Source organism: Rhamphochromis sp. 'chilingali', assembly GCF_963969265.1.
Source record: "Rhamphochromis sp. 'chilingali' genome assembly, chromosome: 20".
Classification (NCBI taxonomy): domain Eukaryota; kingdom Metazoa; phylum Chordata; class Actinopteri; order Cichliformes; family Cichlidae; genus Rhamphochromis; species Rhamphochromis sp. 'chilingali'.
This window is the reverse complement of record NC_137947.1, coordinates 17,187,448-17,207,504: the sequence shown is the minus strand read 5'-3', so window position 1 is coordinate 17,207,504 and position 20,057 is coordinate 17,187,448. Positions and strand designations below refer to the sequence as shown.

General features: G+C 43.9%; 2 protein-coding genes and 1 long non-coding RNA gene across 6 annotated transcripts; 2 read left to right on the top strand and 1 right to left on the bottom strand.

The window, feature by feature from the left end:
- Positions 1-2,494: 2,494 nt before the first annotated feature.
- Positions 2,495-20,022, top strand: cUnh10orf53 (chromosome Un C10orf53 homolog; the record flags this gene model as incomplete). 2 transcript variants are annotated; one of them, XM_080868227.1, is made up of 4 exons in its annotated part: positions 19,162-19,297; positions 19,412-19,557; positions 19,672-19,791; positions 19,922-20,022. In XM_080868227.1, the coding sequence occupies 3 exons, from the start codon at positions 19,473-19,475 to the stop codon at positions 19,984-19,986; spliced, it is 270 nt and encodes an 89-aa protein (XP_080724353.1). In that variant the 3' UTR covers positions 19,987-20,022. The 2 variants fall into 2 exon arrangements, with proteins under 2 accessions (XP_080724352.1, XP_080724353.1); XM_080868226.1 differs by lacking the exons at positions 19,162-19,297; positions 19,412-19,557 and adding an exon at positions 2,495-2,588.
- LOC308387881 (uncharacterized protein) lies at positions 2,651-5,104 on the top strand. 2 transcript variants are annotated; one of them, XM_080868224.1, is made up of 3 exons: positions 2,651-2,756; positions 3,050-3,129; positions 4,927-5,104. In XM_080868224.1, exons 1-3 carry the CDS (start codon positions 2,669-2,671, stop codon positions 5,089-5,091), a joined length of 333 nt encoding a protein of 110 aa, XP_080724350.1. In that variant the 5' UTR covers positions 2,651-2,668; the 3' UTR covers positions 5,092-5,104. The 2 variants fall into 2 exon arrangements, with proteins under 2 accessions (XP_080724350.1, XP_080724351.1); XM_080868225.1 differs by lacking the exon at positions 4,927-5,104 and adding an exon at positions 4,529-4,798.
- Positions 14,757-19,121, bottom strand: LOC308387883. 2 transcript variants are annotated; one of them, XR_013970007.1, is made up of 6 exons: positions 19,025-19,121; positions 18,648-18,727; positions 17,537-17,621; positions 16,653-16,810; positions 16,169-16,226; positions 14,757-15,218 (listed from the first exon to the last, which is right to left on the bottom strand). It is a non-coding gene; the product is annotated as an uncharacterized lncRNA (long non-coding RNA). The 2 variants fall into 2 exon arrangements; XR_013970008.1 differs by lacking the exon at positions 19,025-19,121 and having other exon boundaries at positions 18,648-18,967.
- Positions 20,023-20,057: the final 35 nt, after the last annotated feature.

The following is a 20,057-nucleotide window of genomic DNA, read 5'->3' as shown; positions in this document are numbered from 1 at the left end:
AATAAATTTCCTGTTGTTGTAAACTATTTTTTGCAACTTTTTTGTATTTAAAGTTTTGAGGGATAAACCTCTTAAATTTCTCCAAGTAGAAATATATGTAAAAAAACAAAACAAAAATGATTTTCAATTTTTTTGTAGTTTATTGCACTTTTTTGCAATTAATGTAGTTACTATGGACTTAATGCATACATATTATTAAAATATGGGCTATAACAGTTATTTAGCAACTTGAAATGCTCCCACAAATGGCACTACAACATGTAAAAAAATAATATAAGCTCTGGCGGACTTGGTTCTATAGTAGGTCTTAAAGGGTTAAATAAATATCGTCAAATAATCGCGATCTCAATTTCAGTGAAAATAATCGTGATTATCATTTTTGCCATAATCGAGCAGCCCTAGTCAACAGTATCGAATGCTGCGCTAAGGTCTAGCAGGACAAGCACAGAGATGAGTCCACTGTCAGAGGCCATAAGAAGATCATTTGTAACCTTCACTAAAGCTGTTTCTGTGCTGTGATGAGCTCTGAAACCTGACTGAAATTCTTCAAATATGGGGTCTAAAAGACACGTTGATGGTTTGGAGGAAGTAATTATTGAAGTTAACTCAGAAAGATCAATTAGAGAAAAAGAGTCTAACATTGCCGGCAATAAGTCGGACTCGTTCCCGGTGGGTGATGGGCTCCGCCAGGGCTGCCCTTTGTCTCCGGTTCTGTTCATAATTTTTATGGACAGGATTTCGAGGCGCAGCCAAGTGGCGGAGGGCTTTCGCTTTGGTGGCCTCAGAATCTCATCTCTGATTTTTGCAGATGATGTGGTTCTGTTGGCTTCATCGGGTGAGGGCCTCCAGCTCGCACTGGAACGGTTCGCAGCCGAGTGTGAAGCAGCGGGAATGAGGATCAGCACCTCCAAATCTGAGGCCATGGTTCTCAGCCGGAAAAGGGTGGAGTACCCACTCCGGGTCGGGGATGAGTTCCTGCCCCAAGTGGAGGAGTTCAAGTATCTCGGGGTCTTGTTCGCGAGTGATGGGAGAAGGGAGCCGGAGATCGACAGACGGATTGGGGCTGCAGCTGCAGTAATGCGGACGCTGCACCGGTCCGTCGTGGTGAAGAGGGAGCTGAGTGTAAAAGCGAAGCTCTCAATTTACCGGTCGATCTACGTCCCTACCCTCACCTATGGCCACGAGCTGTGGGTAGTGACCGAAAGAACGAGATCGCGGATACAAGCGGCAGAAATGAGCTTCCTCCGAAGGGTAGCTGGCCTCTCCCTTAGAGATAGGGTGAGAAGTTCGGCCATCCGGGAAGGGCTCAGAGTAGAGCAGCTGCTGCTCCACATCGAAAGGAGCCAGCTGAGGTGGTTCGGGCATCTGATAAGGATGCCCCCTGGGCGCCTCCTGGGTGAGGTTTTCCAGGCATGTCCCACCGGGAGGCCCCGGGGCAGACCCAGGACACGCTGGAGAGATTATAGCTCTCGGCTGGCCTGGGAACGCCTTGGTATTCCCCCGGATAAGCTGGAGGAGGTGGCTGGGGAGAGGGAGGTCTGGGCCTCTTTGCTTAGGCTGCTGCCCCCGCGACCCGGCCCCGGATAAAGTGGATGAAGATGGATGGATGGAGTCTAACTTAACATCAATGGTACTAAGAGTAGCTGTAGATAATATTACATCTGTGGGATGATTACTGGTAATTTTTTCTCTAATGATAAAGATTTTATTTGTGAAGAAGTTCATGAAGTCATTACTAGTTAACGTTAAAGGGATTGTCACATTTGTATAGCAGATTTTTCTTTACAGCAAATTTTACAGCAATGTTCCTTTTGGAATCATAACCTCTTTTAGAAAGGTTCCACTTAGCTTCTTAACAAAATCATTTATTGAAATACATACTGACCTTAAGAGGCTCCTGCAGGCAACCAGTTGATTTAAGCCGAGTTTATGTAGTGATCAGTTGCTCCAGACCATTGTATGGTTGGGCCATCCTGGAGGAGCTACCTGTGCAACCTGATTGGGTTATAGGTAATATCTCTTGATATCAGCAGTGAGAAGGACAGCAGCAAAAAGCAAAACTAAAGAAAAATCAGCCCAGATCAATAACGGGATAATTTCTTTGAAAAGTATGTATGTCTTGGTGTGAACATTTGTAATAAACACTGATCAGCAGTGAGTCTGCGGTGGCGCAGAAACCGATGGTAAATGGTAAATGGCCTGTATTTATATAGCGCTTTACTAGTCCCTAAGGACCCCAAAGCGCTTTACATATCCAGTCATCCACCCATTCACACACACATTCGCACACTGGTGATGGCAAGCTACATTGTAACCACAGCCACCCTGGGGCGCACTGACAGAGGCGAGGCTGCCGGACACTGGCGCCACCGGGCCCTCTGACCACCACCGATGGTTATAGATTGCTTCTCTTTCTTTGATCTGCCCACATAGGCTAACCATGTCAGCAATTGATGCATATTGAATCAGTTACCCAGGTGACACACAACAAACAATGCCAGCAAATGCGCGGGTCACACTTTGCTACGGACCTTATAAATCCAGCGGAGTAATACAACACAGGACCTTCCGCCTCCAGGGTCTCCAGGGTCTGTCTCATATCCCAACACGTTCTCACTCCCAACTCGTCAAACGTGTGACGCATGGTCAGGCTCCCTCTGCTTCACTTATGGACGCGCAGGGTACCCTCCTCGCGTCGGGAATTGACGTGAAGGGTCCTCCGATTGAAGAGATTGCCGCGGAAGTGCCTGTTGTCGGTATATTTAGACATTTTCCAAATAACATTGTAGTGACGTATACAGAACACAATAAATTATATAATGTAAACAACTACCTGAAAAACAGGTAGAACGATACTTTTGTATCGTTTATTGCATTTATGGAGGGAGTGATGTATGCTGGGTAATGGCACAGCTAGCTACTGGGTGACTTTATTCACCCGCTTCGGCTGTTATCAGTCCATACAATGGGCGTTATTAGCACAAATCAGTCCCATAGATATGGGCCATCTCCTGCTGGATTTTTCAGAAGGTTGTTCTCATCCATCCAGATGGAGGATCACTAACAGGAGCGTGGGAAGACTCCAGAATCCACTCTGGCTGGAATCCGGTGGATATGCAGTGTGTACAGGTAAGACCATTTAAACGGACAGCATTTATAGAATGACTGTTAAAAGTCAGCGAGTGTCAGTAATGTTAACGTGGTTATCTTAGTAATACACAGAGTGCTAATATAACAGCTTTAAGATGCATTTGTAGATATTATTACGTGTTTTACCGTCTTTATGGTGCTAGCTTAAACGTTAGCTTATATTGGAGTAAAGCTGTTACTGTTTAAACGATGTTAGCACAGAAATATTAGCTTCTGTCATGACTGATGAAGTTACTAGTTAATAAAGTTTTCAGTAAAGTGTTTAATCGCAGCCACAGATTGACAGCAAATATCTCGATTAGCTTCAGTGCATCTATAATACATATGTGCAAGTTTCAGTGCTTCGTTTAAACTGTATGATACTTATACTGACCCAGGGTCAGTGTAAAATACAATCCTAGCTGTGTGAACAAAGCCACCGTAAATTTAATCCTGCATGACAAACCTCAGAATGCAGGTTATTATTACTCTTTCCTGCTGGCACACCTGAGAGTCAGCTAGAAACTTACAGTGACGTGGACATCATGCAAAGACTGCCAGACTCTGTAATACTGCAAATGATCAGTGACTCAGGTTATCACTAAACTTTAAACGGCACCTCTGTGTCTCTGTGTGCTGAACATTTAGGATTGAGTCAGGCTGCATCAGCTGAAGCTGTTATTTGTATATATCAGTATTTTTTATTCAGGTGTGGGGAAAATACGTAAGACTGCAGTGAAGCGATGCACCAGATTAATCCCTGGCCAAAGGTATCATACTTAAATCAGACTACTGATCCAGCCACATCAGCCTTTTGTGAGGTCTGTTTAAAGTTGACTAAAAGTGAACTGCAGGTTCCTGAGAGGTGGATTGTGAGCACAGAAACACATGTTCATACATACAGCTGCAGCAAACTTACATTAATTTTAAATAGATTTGTTACTCTGATGTCTGTCTCTGTGTTAGTCCTCTGACAGACTGGTGACCTGTCCAGGTGTGCTCTACCTATGACTACTGGGACAGGCTCTAGCCTTTTTAATAGAAATTTTCTGTTATTCTCATTTAAAGTATTTAAGTGCTTATGCATATGCTTAGTTGTGACACTGTTATAGACTGTTCAGTGAAAGTTTCTAAAACTAGATGAACGTACTTCAGCGTCAGCAGTTTGAGAAAACAACTCCCTTTACAGGTGCTGATAAGGCCAAGGGCACAAAACAGCATAACCATTGATCCGTTGAAGTGTGGTAGGATCAGTTTGTAACTTCCTCCCTCTTCCTTGGAATGCATAAAGGAGGAGGAGCACCACTTCTGTGGCAGCGCTGACATGACTGAACTGTGATGTTTGATGTGTGTTGGCGCAGTAATAAATAGCTTGATCACAGCTCTTTCTGTGTTGCAGACTTTATTTAAAAAATTCCACGACACCTCCCACCCTCCCACTGTGAACCTGAATTGAATATTCAGAAGACATTTGTTTAAATAGTTCTACAAATCTGAGCTGTTGGTGTGTCCTTGGATTGTGTGGTAATAATATTAGAGCCTGCAATCTTTCTTACTGAATCTCTACTATGAGTCATGTTACCTGAGATTAATTCTATGTTTACCTGTCAGCCTGGACAAATGTGCTGTGTGAAGGAAATTAAATTAAATCAGATCTGAACTGCGTACATTTAAGGAACCTGTTCATATTTAATTGAAATATGAACTAGTGATTTTTTTGATTGCTGATTCCAAGAGAGTCTTTGTGGAAATCCTGTTTGGCTTTTTGTTATTTTAATTCTCTTCTCTGTTTTCCAGAACAGTTCTCCACAGTCGCTGTCCACATGGGTCAGTGGGACCAAGAAGCACTCTGCTAATGTGTGGACTCTGACCAGCAACATCCAGCAAGACCCAGACAGCGTTTTCTATCTCCCAGCTGGAGTTTTTTGTTTGTCTGTGACTGGAGAGTCAGATTTTTGTTGAGCTTCACACTTGCAGAGTTAAGTCAGTTTGCAGAGATCCCTCCCACCCTGGCTTTTATGTCCTAGATTTCTTATCTGAAAGAGTCCCCCAGAACACAAGAGACCAAGGAAGACCAACAGAGGGGCAGCCGCGCCACTGTCCCAGAAAGAGCTCAGATGAGGGCTCACTCAGCAGCCGCGGAGCAGAAGCCAGGGGGAGTTGCAGTGACGCGCCCGTGAGCTCCGCCGGCAGCCAGTTGTGCCTGAGTGACCGAGCCCCAGGCCAAGAGGCCGGGGGCACCCCACCTCCGAAGTGGCCCGAGCGAGCCCCAGGCTCCAGGCCCCGATAAGCGGCCGCCAAGGAGTGAGCCGGTGTGTACCCGGACACAAAGAACCACCAACGCACCAATGTCTGAGGGAGTCTGCCACTGGCAGGGGAAGTGGTGGTAGGGGGAGATAGGCCTCCAAACCTTGGAGGGCCTAAGATGTCCCCAGAGAGGTGGCGCCTGACACCCAACCTGACATATAGACACAGAAATACAGGCACACACATATACAAACATCCATTCCCACCCTCATGCTCTCATATGCACTTATTCCACACTCAACCAACGTGGAGACAGACATAAAGAGACGCTGTACACACGATCACACTCCCCAAGCGTACTCTACAAACCGGGTCTAGGTACCCTTGCCCCTGGAGGGGGGAACTGCACCCAGACCCAGGTGGTGTTACCCTTTTCCCTGCGGTGGGGGGAGGCAGACCGCCCTGACTCCGCAGCAGCAGGGAGGCCCCACACTCCAGACCGCAGTCGGACGGCCAACTCCTCCTCCTAGCCCCCCCGCTCCAGCAGGTTGCAGAGAATGGGGGTGAGAGAAGACTCCAAACCTCCCTCCACCCGCTCATTGTAGTGTTGATGCATGTGTGTTCTAAGGTGCATTTAAAACCCAGGAGGGCATGGAGCTACCTGCCAGAGAGCAGCAGGTAAGCGCATGGTCCCTCCTGCTAGCCCTCAATGTCTACGTGTATTTAACATTGAGAGGTGGGCAACGACGCCAGGGGTGAGGTGTACACCCTGATGGTACTTTGGATTCCGTGTATCGTGCCCACCCCCAAGATCCTATATGTATGTGTAATGAGAGTGTGAGTAATGTGAATGTCTAAGTTGTGGGATAAAATTGTGGCAGAGGCAGCCAGAAGGGGACGGGGGGGGGTAGCCTCCTCTGCACCCTGGTGACATACCCCTACTCCAAGGTCCTGCATGTGTGGGTGGTTGTGGTGGAGCGGGAAGAGGGAGGCAGCTGGAGATGGGGAGGGAGGGAAGGGAGGGGCAAGTGACCCCTCCCTGGGGCCAGCTCCCCCGCTGACCCCAGTAGGCACCCCCATACTCCGCGACCCGCCAGGGAAAGGGGGCCCAGGCCCATCCAGACCGGGGCCCAGCGCAGCAGCGCCTCCCAGCCCCATAGAGCCCGGGACAGTCCACCCAACCCCACCACAGAGAAAACTGCACCCACCCCACCATCCACTCATCTTCCAGACTACATAAGACAATAAACACCCAGGCTGAGATCTTCCTCCACCTCTCCTGTATCTCCCCCTCCTGCAGAGAGAGCCCCTGAGGAGAGGAAAGCTCCTGCAAGATGTGACAATCTTCCCCACCAGTTGAAGAGCCCCCCAGGTGGCTCGATGCACCGGCGGCTTTCGCTTTTGAAGTTTGTTGTGTGAAAAATGACTGCTGTCCGGACAACTGGGATTTTAGTTTATTCACCTTTTTCTTTCTTAGCTCGCTTTTCGGCGGGAATGTAGTCGTATTTTCCGTGAACAGTTCGAAAATGCCGCTCCACATTTCCCTTCTTTGGCATTGCGATGGTAGCCTGGCAGATGAGGCAAACGCACTTCGAAAATGACATCGTGAAAAAAAAGTCCTCCTCCCATTCCGTATGAAAGTGATACGTTTTTGTCTTCTTACTTGGTCCAGCTCCCTCACTCATTTTTAACCCTTTCTTAGGTTTAAGAGAAAAAACCGAGAGCTAAAAATTGGAGTTAACTCGCTGACTAGCTTGTCAGTTTTACTACACTTCGCGCCGCTGTTTGCGCATGCGCAGCGACCTAAGCGTCAGAAAAAATCTGATGTCATCTGACTGGCTTCCCTGTATCAATCAAGTGACGGGATGGATGATAGGCTGGCATCTATTTTTTTTAATGCCATGCGAGCTACCAATACTACCTTTGCGATTGACTGGTCGATCGCGATTGACGTATTGAGCACCCCTGGTCTACAGAGTGTTTCATCGATTGAAGAAGCCCAGCAGTTGGTCAAGAAACTACGGCAGCTTCTGCAGTGGGCTAGTAATAGGCCAGAAGTGATTAGTCATCTGCCATCCGAGGCACGGTCAGACAAACTGGAAGTCTGGCTGTCACAGGACCGACAAGAAGCGCATGAATCAACCCTGGGACTGAACTGGAACTGTGAGACGGACACCCTCAGCCTCAAGCACTGACCCATTGACTATGGAGAGCCCACTATGAGGAACATATATCGAACCCTGGCTAGTCAGTACGACCCACTTGGGTTCATCATTCCCTTCACCACCAGGGCCAAGATTATTGTACAGCAACTCTGGGACAAGCATCGAGATTGGGATGACCCCCAGTTACCTCATGATTTGCTGCACCAGTGGAAGACATGGAAGGGGGAGTTGGTGCATTTATCAGAGTTAACATTGCCACGATGTTACACACTGCCGCACATGGATCTGTCTGACATTGCAAGAGAGGTACATATCTTTTGCGATGCATCAGAGCGAGCCTATGGCTCTGTGGCTTACCTGAGATCAGAAGATCATTGTGGTAATGCGAAGCTGTCATTCCTCATGGCCAGATCACGGGTTGCTCCAAGGAAGCAGATATCTATTCCCAGACTCGAACTCTGCGCTGCACTCACTGGAGCCCAGCTCGCAAAGCTACTTCAGACAGAGCTAACGTTCAAGGTGACCACATGTACGCTGTGGTCTAATTCAACCACTGTCCTCAAGTGGTTGCATTCCACATCCTGCCATTTCAAGGTGTTTGTTGGCACCAGGATTACAGAAATTCAAGAGCTTACTAACCCCAAAGACTGGCGATATGTGGATTCCAGAGGTGGGACCAAGTCATTGTTTTGCAAGTCTCAAGTAAGTCTCAAGACTTTATCCTCAAGTCTCAAGTCAAGTCTCAAGTAATGTCAGGCAAGTCAGAGTCGAGTCTCAAGTCACTGGTGTAAAAGTCCAAGTAAAGTCACAAGTCTGAAATTTTGAATTTCAAGTCCTTTCGAGTCTTTAACAAAAAACGAAAAAAAGCATGTTGCAGTTATATGCTAAATGTAAATATTAGACCATGTAATTTTTAAATCTGTGTTTTTCTCAACACATAACAAAATAGTGAACTTAGAAAATATACACAAATTGTGAAATTGCACCTCTTTAAAATGCAGCTCAATTAAACCTAGCTCCAAGAATAATTTTCACCAACAGTTCTGAGATAAGCTGCATGTTATTCTTGGATGCGGTTGTAGGACTGGCTTTAAAATCGCATGACAAAAATATCATACATAAATAAATGATTTTTTTTTTTAAAATATCATTAAAAAAAAAAACTGCATCACCAACGTAGCCTGGAAAACATTTGCTAGTTAGATGAAGTCAGCTATCTCATCGTAGCATATTTATATGCATATTTATAATCATACGGTTCTTGGAGTGAGTGCATACACTCATGAAGTTTAGTAACTTCCGGTCACTGCAACAAGCCCAGGTACAGTTTACCGACGGATGGGTGCAGGACCTTGAAATGCACCGTGTAGAAAGTAAAGACCATCGTACGTATCATAAGTTTACCAGTCTCACAAATCGTCGTCATAAATACACATTCGTTAACCGTTTATTAATAGGACCTTTGAGCTCAATGGTAATTAATTAGCAGTGGAAATAATTTCTGGTAGCATCACAGAAATGTAGCAGTGACAATAATACTGTATGCTGTAATCGTACTGGACAATTAGTGATACAAAACAACTGTTTTATCCTGTGAATAAAAGTATATGTTTTTGTCAATGTACCATAATAACAGAAGCGAAACGCAATATTGTGTCAGGACAATTCACTATTTATGCACAATAAATAAAGGAGCATAGCGTGACAATTTCTGTTCAGCGCCAGACTTGCTTGTAACCTATATCACCAATTATGTTAAGAAAAATGACGTATTAACTACAACAGCAGACTGACCTTTGTGGAAATGCTTGGAGCAGACTAACCTGTGAGCTGGAGTGTTCTGGGACGTTATAATTGGTCTTTGAATGGCTGCAATCCAGTCGCCTCTTTGTTACTTCGGAAACATGGCTCGAACAATTTCTCTTCAACGACGTAATCCGATAACATCCGATCTCTTTACTCGTCGGCTTCCCGTGGCTGTCATGCGACCGGCTATTGCAGTTAATAATACAACAGCTTCTTGACATTTTTGTGTTTCTTTTTATCGCTGTATAACTGATTTTAATTGAAAGCCTGCGTGCGCTAGTACCGCTTGCCACGAGTTCCCAGAATCCTTTGCGGTTCTACCCGTGAATGACGTCACATTTTCAATCTCTATATAATATGCATGTTAAATTTTATATTTGGGGTAAAATATCAAGTCTTTTCAAGTAAACCGGTTCAAGTCCAATTCAAGTCCCAAGTCATTGGTGTAAAAGTCCAAGTCAAGTCACAAGTCTTAGAACATTTTTTCAAGTCAAGTCTAAAGTCATAAAATTAATGACTCGAGTCTGACTCGAGTCCAAGTCATGTGACTCGAGTCCACACCTCTGGTGGATTCTACAAGAAACCCAGCTGATGACATCACAAGGGGCAAAAATCTCACTGAACTGGCCAGCCCAAATAGGTGGACTCAAGGACCAGATTTCCTCCTCCTACCTCTTGACCAGTGGCCCTCCTGCCCATCGTTGGGTACATCAGACCCAGAGGATGGCATCGAGCTAAAACGCTCTGCCATATGTCATATGGCTAACACGACCCCGGGTAATCAAACCCCAGAGGCCCAGCGGTTCAACACATGGGCAGAATTAGTAGAAGCCACAGCTAAGGAGATTCAAAATGCAGCAATGCAGGGTGACCCAGCTGGGAGTAACTCACCTACTGCAGGGGCCTACACCGAGGCAGAGCAACAGATCTTGAGACAGATTCAGATGGACTGTTTCCCAGAGGACTACCACCTACTACAAGCAGGCAAACCTATACCGGCTAACAGTCGGCTGCTATGCCTAGCACCGCAGTATGATGCCAATCATAGACTGATCCGGGTTGGTGGCAGGCTGCGGCGAGCAGAGAGCCTTGATCTGTCTGTTGTACACCCTGTGGTCCTGGATCCCACCCATGTGTATACCAGACTACTTATTCAAGATGTGGATGCACGTCTCGGTCATCCTGGCCCAGAGAGAGTTTTCGCTGAGCTTCGGCAGACTGTATGGATCCTGCGAGGTAGAGAGGCCGTTAAGCGGCACCAACATAGTTGCATGGATTGCTGTAGGTGGAGGGCAAACCCAGCTTCTCAGCAAATGGCTGACCTGCCGCCTGTCCGCCTCAGGCTGTTCAAACCTGCCTTCTATTCGACTGGCATGGACTGCTTTGGTCCTTTCTGGATCAAGATAGGCAGACGCAGGGTGAAGCGATGGGGCATTTTGTTTAAGTGCCTCACTACTCGGGCCGTCCATATAGACCTCCTGACATCCATCGACACTGACTCCTTTCTGATGGCCTTCCGAAGGTTCATTGCGAGAAGAGGGAAACCGGCAGAAGTTTACTCGGATCAGGGGACAAACTTCAAAGGAGGGGAAAAGGAGCTCCAGCAGGCGTTCTCCATCATGAGTCCGGACCTCCAGCAGAAACTGGCTAAGCAGCAGGTTCGTTTCCGCTTCAATCCACCTGCAGCACCCCACTTTGGAGGCACTTGGGAAAGAGAAATCCGCTCTATCAAAAACGCCTTATACACCTCTGTTGGCTCTCAAACAGTGAGTGAGGAAGTACTCAGGACCCTTCTTACAGAAATCGAGGGTATCCTGAATGCCAAACCCCTAGGTTATGTTTCTGCTGATGTGGCTGACATCGATCCAGTGACCCCTAACTACTTGCTCATCGGGCGGCCTGACAGCTCCCTACCTCAGGTAGTGTATCCTGAAGAAGAAGCGCTAGGGAGGCGAAGATGGAGACATTCGCAAATCCTGGTGGACAGATTCTGGTCATTTTTCATCAGACACTATTTGCCTAATCTCCAAACTCGCATGAAGTGGCAGAGACCCATGGAGGACATAACAGAGGGAGCGGTTGTTCTGCTGGTGGATCCACAGCTACCCAGAGCATCATGGCAGATTGGGAGAGTGACGAAGATTCTTACTGGTTCTGATGGCCACACCAGAACAGCAGAGGTGAAGATACGTGACAAAACATACACCCGGCCTATAGTACGTCTGATTGTGCTTCCGGCGATCAAGGATGAGGATGACCAGGTGGGGGAGCCCTCGTCTGTATAAACAGCCTTTCCATGGGGCCAATTTGCACCGCAAATTGGGGGGCGGCTATGTTGGAAAGGCTGTCAGCTGTGTGGGGGGGGGCCCTTGTGGCGAGAGAGCACAGTTGGACTATTGAGCACATGTTCCAGTGATCAGAGTTGGAGCTAACACATAGCAAGAGCCGCCTGGCAGACTGACTCTGCAGGGGATGTCTACACACGGTGTGAGTTGTGTGCGTCGCTAAAGAACTGTGAGTAGACGTGGAGCCATGCCTGAAAAGGACAGTTTTAGTCTTTTATGCCAATTAGACATTTAGTGGATGTAGAAGTGCAATGTGTATCGACCTGTTCGCTATGTGGCTAGTTCATGCTACTAATGCTACCTGTTATGCTACATACCTGCTGGCTGTAAGCTAAACGATTTGGTGTTTGTGATATATTGTTGTTGGGTGTATTGGCAATCAATGTCATGTACTGTAAGGGTTTGGGAGTAGTGTGTGAAACTCGTGCATGTAGATGTTCATATAGGAATTCCCATTTGTAGTTCTGGTTAGATTCGAAGAACGCTAATGCATCATAATTCATGACTTAGATGTTTATTACATTCAGTATTCTGTCTGTTCACAGACCACACACACCCACACCCCTCACCACTCTGTAAGCCTGCGGTTGCATTACTGTGTTGCTGTACTGTGCTGTTAAGCTGAGGAATCACAGTAAAGACGGTATAACCTTTATCTGTGCGTCCTGTGTGTTCTGACCGACACCCCAAGGTGAACACCACTGCTATTCAGCCAACACCTATACAGCCCTGGGTTCAACCCAAATTAACAAACAAAGTTCACCAAACTCACACAGTTTACATTCTGTATGTTTCCATCTTTACCAGCCACACTCTAACTGCATTTAAGAAAATAATCCTTAGAAATCGTTGTTTTTCTCTTTTGTAATTGATGATAATTCAGTGAATATACTGCGCTGCTTCCTTTTATTGCGTCACACATTGCTTTAAGTTTTTCAGTGTCCAGTTATTTTTTACTGCTGTTTGAATTCTCTGTATGTTTGACCCTGTAGACTGTTTGATGGACTGCTTGTCTTCCTGTTTGTTACCGCCGCCTGTTTTTTAATAAAGATTTGGATTTCTGACTTTAACACAGCCTCTGCGTGTCCTCCCTTTGTGTCCTCTTCCTCTGTGAATGTGTTGCATGTGTCACAGATTCATTTTATTAACAGTTTTCCCACAGTGAGTTGCATCAGCATTCATTCACAGCACATTTCAGAAGGATTCAGATTAATACAGTGATCTTACAGTCAGAATGATCCTGACAGAGTGCCACTGTAAATGATCTTTCGTCAGGTAAATTTTAAAGTTCAGTATTTCAAAGCAGGAGTTATGAAGAATCATACTGGAAGACAATCAACTTTTAGTGTTTTCCGCATATTAATTATTCTGAAATAGAGACGGTGACCCTAACTGTACAGAAGCACTAAACAACTGACAATCTAACAGACATCATTGGCCCGAGCTGTCATGCACAGTGAGTCTGATCCTTTGCTGTGAGAGTATGAAAAGCATGTTTCTGGTCAGTTTGGAAGAAATAATATCACAATGTTGATCTTTCTTTCCAATATTCCTTGTCTTTTACAACATAAACTGTGATCAAAGGTACTTATGTTCACAGCATGTAATAATACTGACAGTCCAGGGCATTGTGGTCTGTTGAGCTAGGGTTAGGGTTAGGGTTAGCAATTCAGACATATGTAATCAATATTAAACGTCTCTGACGTGGGCCACTGTCCGCAGTGTTGGGAAATCCATACCAGGCTGGAACGAGTCAAGGTAGGTGAGCATCCACGAGAAGACACAGCAGATGCATCCTACTAATACTGACAGGACCAGGAGACTCCAGAAACCAAGCATCTTCTCTTCAGTGCCATCCTCTCCTGTCACCCTCTCTGCTCGCAGCTCTTTGAGTATGGGGTGGAGAAGGGCGCAGAGAAACCCTTATTACTAATTTGTATTATAATTCAATTTTCATGAAATATTCATATTCAGTATTGGTCCTTTTATATTAATAACCACGTATCCACCCAGGCTCATGGTGGGGCAGGGCTCTGTCCTGGGATGCTTGAGTACAAGGTAATGTACACCCTGACCAGGTATCCAGTCTGTCAGAATTGTTTTCAATATTTGGTTCAAAAACATGAGTGACAACAAAAATCCAACTAGGATTCTTGCATATGATGAATGAAGTCTGTCTTTGACTGTATTGTCCAGCTGATCCATCAAACCCCCAGCAGGTGAATCTTATTCATGACATAACACGGCAACAATGTAAAAAATGAAACAGCAACAGTCTAAATGTAAAGTGCATTCTAAACTCCTCTTCAATAAATCATATGCAAAGAGTCATTCAGGACTGTAAAACGTGAACTACAGAACCCAGAGTCTTCATCATTAAATCTCTGGTTGCTTCATTTTTCTATCCTATATCAGACACTATAAGGTTAGGTTAGGTAAACTTGCATTCTCATGGTGAGGCAAAGTGCTTTATGTGTGTGTGTGCGTGTCATGAACGGCTATAAAAGGCCTATAATTAAAGAACAAAGCGGGGTTTGAGTTCGAGTTGCGGCAGACTGTCACTACTTGTAAATGGAACGCAGCCTTCCTATGGCGGACAGCTAATAACAGGAATCGGACGCGGTCCAGCCAAGTCCACAGCAACCACCATAGCAACCACCTAGCATGACCTTAAAAACATATTCTGTCTTCATAACTATCAAAAACATGAAACGATTTGAAAAGTGTTTAAGTGTTACAGCTGCAGAGAGCTATGGCGGTATCTTTGGAAGCTGTTTACATAGCTAATAATATACGATGTAACCATGGAGACAGTCAGTCTGAGCTAGCGGTGCATGTTTACTACAGTGAATAAGGTGATTGCGTGCACAGCGTCCACATGCTGCAGAGGGTAAAGACATTACTTCAATATTGTTTTATATTGATATATATTTGCCTTCTGTTGACCATCACCTCAGGTTCACCATTACAGTTTCAGCAGACAGATGCACACTGTCTAAATATCAACACATTCAAAACTCATGTCTCAGAAATAAGCACAGCTGTTCATGTTTGTCATTAGAGTTTTATTTGTAAGAAAATTATGAACTTCATATTGTGCATCAAATAAAAGAACATTTCACAACTCTGAGTCAACAGAAACAGGTAACAGAAATGTCTCTAATGTAGACATGTACAGTGTAGTGTAAGCATTAAAAGATCATAAAGGAAACACTAACATTTATGTCAAACTAATTGTAATAAAAAAATGAGCAGGTGCTTTATAGATTTAAAAGAAAGAATCTGAAAACAACAATTTTTTGGTCTAAGTGATCAAAGTAGAAAACAGAACTGATGTTCAAAAACAAACCGTAGCTGCACTAATATTACACATCTCCATTGTTGTGGTGAACAGACATGTTGCTTTTAAAACCACATGCAGTGTGTGACCGTGACTGTTCACTGAGACCATGAACGCCACTTCGCTGAAGCCTTCGCCTTCTTCTTCTAAATTGGAAGCAGAAGGAGCACGAGCTGCTTTGATCTACTGAAAGGAAAAAGCAGAACATCTGAGCTGAAACCAGTCAGCTGAAATCATTAAGACAGGAACAATCATTCAATGCAGTGTCTCAGGTGGCTTAGCCTGTTACAACTGTTGATACAAGCTAAATACGGTTAACACACAGTGTCAGGGAGCTCCAGTGTGGGAACTAGTGGCTTTAGGTTTGTAGTCATTTAACTTTCATCCATTCATTCATTTAATTCAGGAGGAAGAAATGTCAGGTTGATGCAGGCTGGTTACATGCATTTGGTCCCATGCTGTCTTTAACTAAATGACTTGGTTCATTTTATGGCTGGGCTGTATGTGGGGTTATATCATGTTATTTGGGCAGGAGTACCTGTCCTCTGTTAGACTTAGAAAGTTTCTCCATAAGTAGAGTTTCTAACTCTTCTAGCACATCTGTGGCTGACAGCTTTTTGGTGGCTCTTTTTACCCCACACTGGTTGTGAGTGTGTAAATAGCCCCACTAGTTCTTTTGGGTTGCAGTTAACTTGGGAGGAAGAGGTAGGTCTGCCATGACTAGATGAATAACAATTATCTGGGATACATAAATTTCATAATGCATGCATATATCTCTATAAACCTGGCCTGAGGGCTGCCATTTTTTACATTCAGTTATTTCTTTGTTGAATCTAAATAATGAATGTGTTACAGTTAAACTGATACTGGTCAGTGTAAATGGCTCATTGGGACACAGAAACCTTTAAATTAAACCCTATCACCTGATATCGAGTGTCAAACAATATCAAAGCTGTAAAAGCTGTTTACAGTCAGAATTTATAAAAACTATGATTGTAAATAAATTCAAACAAGTGAGCTTTTCTCTTTGGGCTGAATATCAACACTGTGATTTCTTAGACTGTAAGCTTTACTTTAGCACAACCAGTTGTAGAAGCTGCCACTCCAAATGTCTTTTGATAACAAGAAAAAAATACCTTTTCAGTACACGGCCTGAAGTTCTTCTCTGACATCTTCTGCAATCGGCTTTGTCTGCTGGTTTGAAGACAATAAACCACAAAAAAGATGATTTAGTCACTTTGTCTGCATCATGCAGCTTGAATGTGTCATGTAACGATGTTGAATAGCCGTCGTTATCCCTCTGCTGCATCAGTAGGATTGTACTGTACAGCATCTCATTGATATGTGAGGAATGCTAATGTAACACGATAACAGACTTACATCATTAAAACATAAAGGACAGGAGATATTTAGATATTTTTATATTTATATTACATTTTATAGCTGACGGATATTACTAAATAGATAGAATTTACTAAATAGCTGGATGAACATGAAAAATATGTCTATAATAACAAATGACCATGAGAGCCAGTAGAATTAATTCAACTGGACACTCGAAAGACGTCCTTAAATGCTCTTTAAGTGGCAGAACAAACGAACAAACAGTTAATCGCTTACTTGAGATTAAATCTGCTCAGCTACTTTGAAAACAGTTTATAAGTGGTTCCTCCTTTAACAGGATGACTGCTCAGGGGTAAGGCCATCATGCAGTCCAGCAACCTTTATGGTTCTGCTTTGATTCACCAGGAACTATTAGGGAAACCTTCCAGCGCCTCCTGTGAAAGACACAGGCATAAACACACAAACATTTATTAACATGTTCCACAGTCTTCCAGTTTGATTTTCTCATCCTGTGGACAACAACATACATGGATGCAGGTTTATTGTTAACTTTTGTAAGGTTTATTTAGTGAACATATCCAGCTGCAGCTCCACTGTGATCCTGAACTGGATAAGCACTTAAGAAAATGTGTCAATAAATGCACATACATCAACTTACTATATTTATCCAAACAGACGGGACCAATAATGCTTCACTGAGTTAGAGACTTTAACAGTCTCTTCTATGTAAGAATGTCTCGTGCTGATAGACCTGCAAACTTGACAACAAAGGTTTTTCAGACTACATGTAGCTGTCCTCTATGTCAGCTCACACATTTACATTTATGTCACACTTATTTCTGCTTTCCCATTTTATAATTATTACTTACATTTTGATTAGATACCTTGAGTTTGTAAATGATCAGATTAGATAATTGGAATACAATGTATCCAATTCAGGGTTGCAGGAGGATGAAGCCTATCCCAGCTGATACAGGACAAAGACAGGCTGCCAGTTTATTGCAGGGCTAACACAATATGTGTAACAGAAAATCCACTTAAATGTTTGATATTTCTTATAATAATCATAATTATGACTATTATTTAAAGGTTTCTTTATAAATACATTTTGATTTTTTATAACCTCTAAAATATAAACCTGAGCTGTTTCAGATTCTGACCTCACTGCAGCTCCCTCTTGGAAGTACGTCTGCTTCTTGTCTACCCCCAGTGTTGACCGCCTGCCCTTGATATCACGTACTGTACCTGAGGAACAAAAAAGGACAAACACTTGCCTTCATTTAAGAAGTACATTCATACAGAGGTAATCTATGGAAACACACTAGTTCACCCTTTGGGAGAAATCAGTTCCTGTGAAACATTTCTGTAAATGAACATCATGTGGAAAATGAATGAAATGAGTTCTTCAGGTGACTCAGCAGTCCCACACTGACAAATGAAATCTAGTTAAACTATTAAGCATATTTGCTCTTCTGAAATCTGTGTTAAACAACAACAAACATAAATTAGTAACAAAAATACAGCTGAGTAGAGGCTTTACAAACCACCAGAAGCCATAATGCTAAATTTTAATCTTCAAATGTTTCTGAGCCGTCTTCAACCTGCTTTTAACACATTAAAGTCCCACAGTCAATGCAGCCTGACTCAATCCTAGATGTTCAGCACACAGAGAGTCACTGATCATTTGCAGTATTACAGAGTCTGGCAGTCTTTGCATGATGTCCACGTCACTGTAAGTTTCTAGCTGACTCTCAGGTGCGACAGGTGTGCCAGCAGGAAAGAGTAATAATAACCTGCATCCTGAGGTTTGTCATGCAGGATTAAATTTACAGTGGCTTTGTTCACACAGCTAGGATTGTATTTTACACTGACCCTGGGTCAGTATAAGTATCATACAGTTTAAACGAAGCACTGAAACTTGCACATATTTATTATAGATGCACTGAAGCTAATCGAGATATTTGCTGTCAATCTGTGGCTGCGATTAATCACTTTACTGAAAACTTTATTAACTAGTAACTTCATCAGTCATGACAGAAGCTAATATTTCTGTGCTAACATCGTTTAAACAGTAACAGCTTTACTCCAATATAAGCTAACGTTTAAGCTAGCACCATAAAGACGGTAAAACACGTAATAATATCTACAAATGCATCTTAAAGCTGTTATATTAGCACTCTGTGTATTACTAAGATAACCACGTTAACATTACTGACACTCGCTGACTTTTAACAGTCATTCTATAAATGCTGTCCATTTAAATGGTCTTACCTGTACACACTGCATATCCACCGGATTCCAGCCAGAGTGGATTCTGGAGTCTTCCCACGCTCCTGTTAGTGATCCTCCATCTGGATGGATGAGAACAACCTTCTGAAAAATCCAGCAGGAGATGGCCCATATCTATGGGACTGATTTGTGCTAATAACGCCCATTGTATGGACTGATAACAGCCGAAGCGGGTGAATAAAGTCACCCAGTAGCTAGCTGTGCCATTACCCAGCATACATCACTCCCTCCATAAATGCAATAAACGATACAAAAGTATCGTTCTACCTGTTTTTCAGGTAGTTGTTTACATTATATAATTTATTGTGTTCTGTATACGTCACTACACTGTGATTTGGAAAATGTCTAAATATGCCGACAACAGGCACTTCCGCGGCAATCTCTTCAATCGGAGGACCCTTCACGTCAATTCTCGACGCGAGGGGGGTACCCTGCGCGTCCATAAGTGAAGCAGAGGGAGCCTGACCATGCGTCACACGTTTGAGGAGTTGGGAGTGAGAACGTGTTGACCTGTGCAACCTGATTGGGTTATAGGTAATATCTCTTGATATCAGCAGTGAGAAGGACAGCAGCAAAAAGCAAAACTAAAGAAAAATCAGCCCAGATCAATAACGGGCTAATTTCTTTGAAAAGTATGTATGTCTTGGTGTGAACATTTGTAATAAACACTGATCAGCAGTGAGTCTGCGGTGGCGCAGAAACCGATGGTTATAGATTGCTTCTCTTTCTTTGATCTGCCCACATAGGCTAACCATGCCAGCAATCGATGCATATTGAATCAGTTACCCAGGTGACACACAACAAACAATGCCAGCAAATGCGCGGGTCACACTTTGCTACGGACCTTATAAATCCAGCGGAGTAATACAACACAGGACCTTCCGCCTCCAGGGTCTGTCTCATATCCAGCTTTATTGAGATTCATGCATGTCATGCTTGTCATCTGCCTTCGTCCATGTTATAAAACTTTTGTTTTGTTTTAATGACCGATCCAATATGTCTGCAGCCGCTCTGAGAGCGCGCGGGCACCTGTGCGTTTTGGAAGAAACACGCGAGTGGAATATTGTGGAGCTCGTGGTCAGCGGGGAGGTCGTTTTCACCTGTAACATAAAGGATCTGGAGTTTGGTAAGTTTGGTTGACTGGGATACATGTAAGGTTTGTGGGATTAACGTGGAGCTACAAATCAACTTAAAGTGATAGGTCGTGATGACGTCACTCAGTCTGAAAACCTTTTGGTTTTTGTTTTTCCCCAAAGGCGGAGATGGAAAACTGGACCCTGTTTGCAGAGAGGCTGTTGCTGCAGTGGAGAGTGCTTACTGAAAATAAACCCATATTTAAAAAATGCAATTAAAAACTGTACATATTATGCAATTACACCACTGTATGGATTC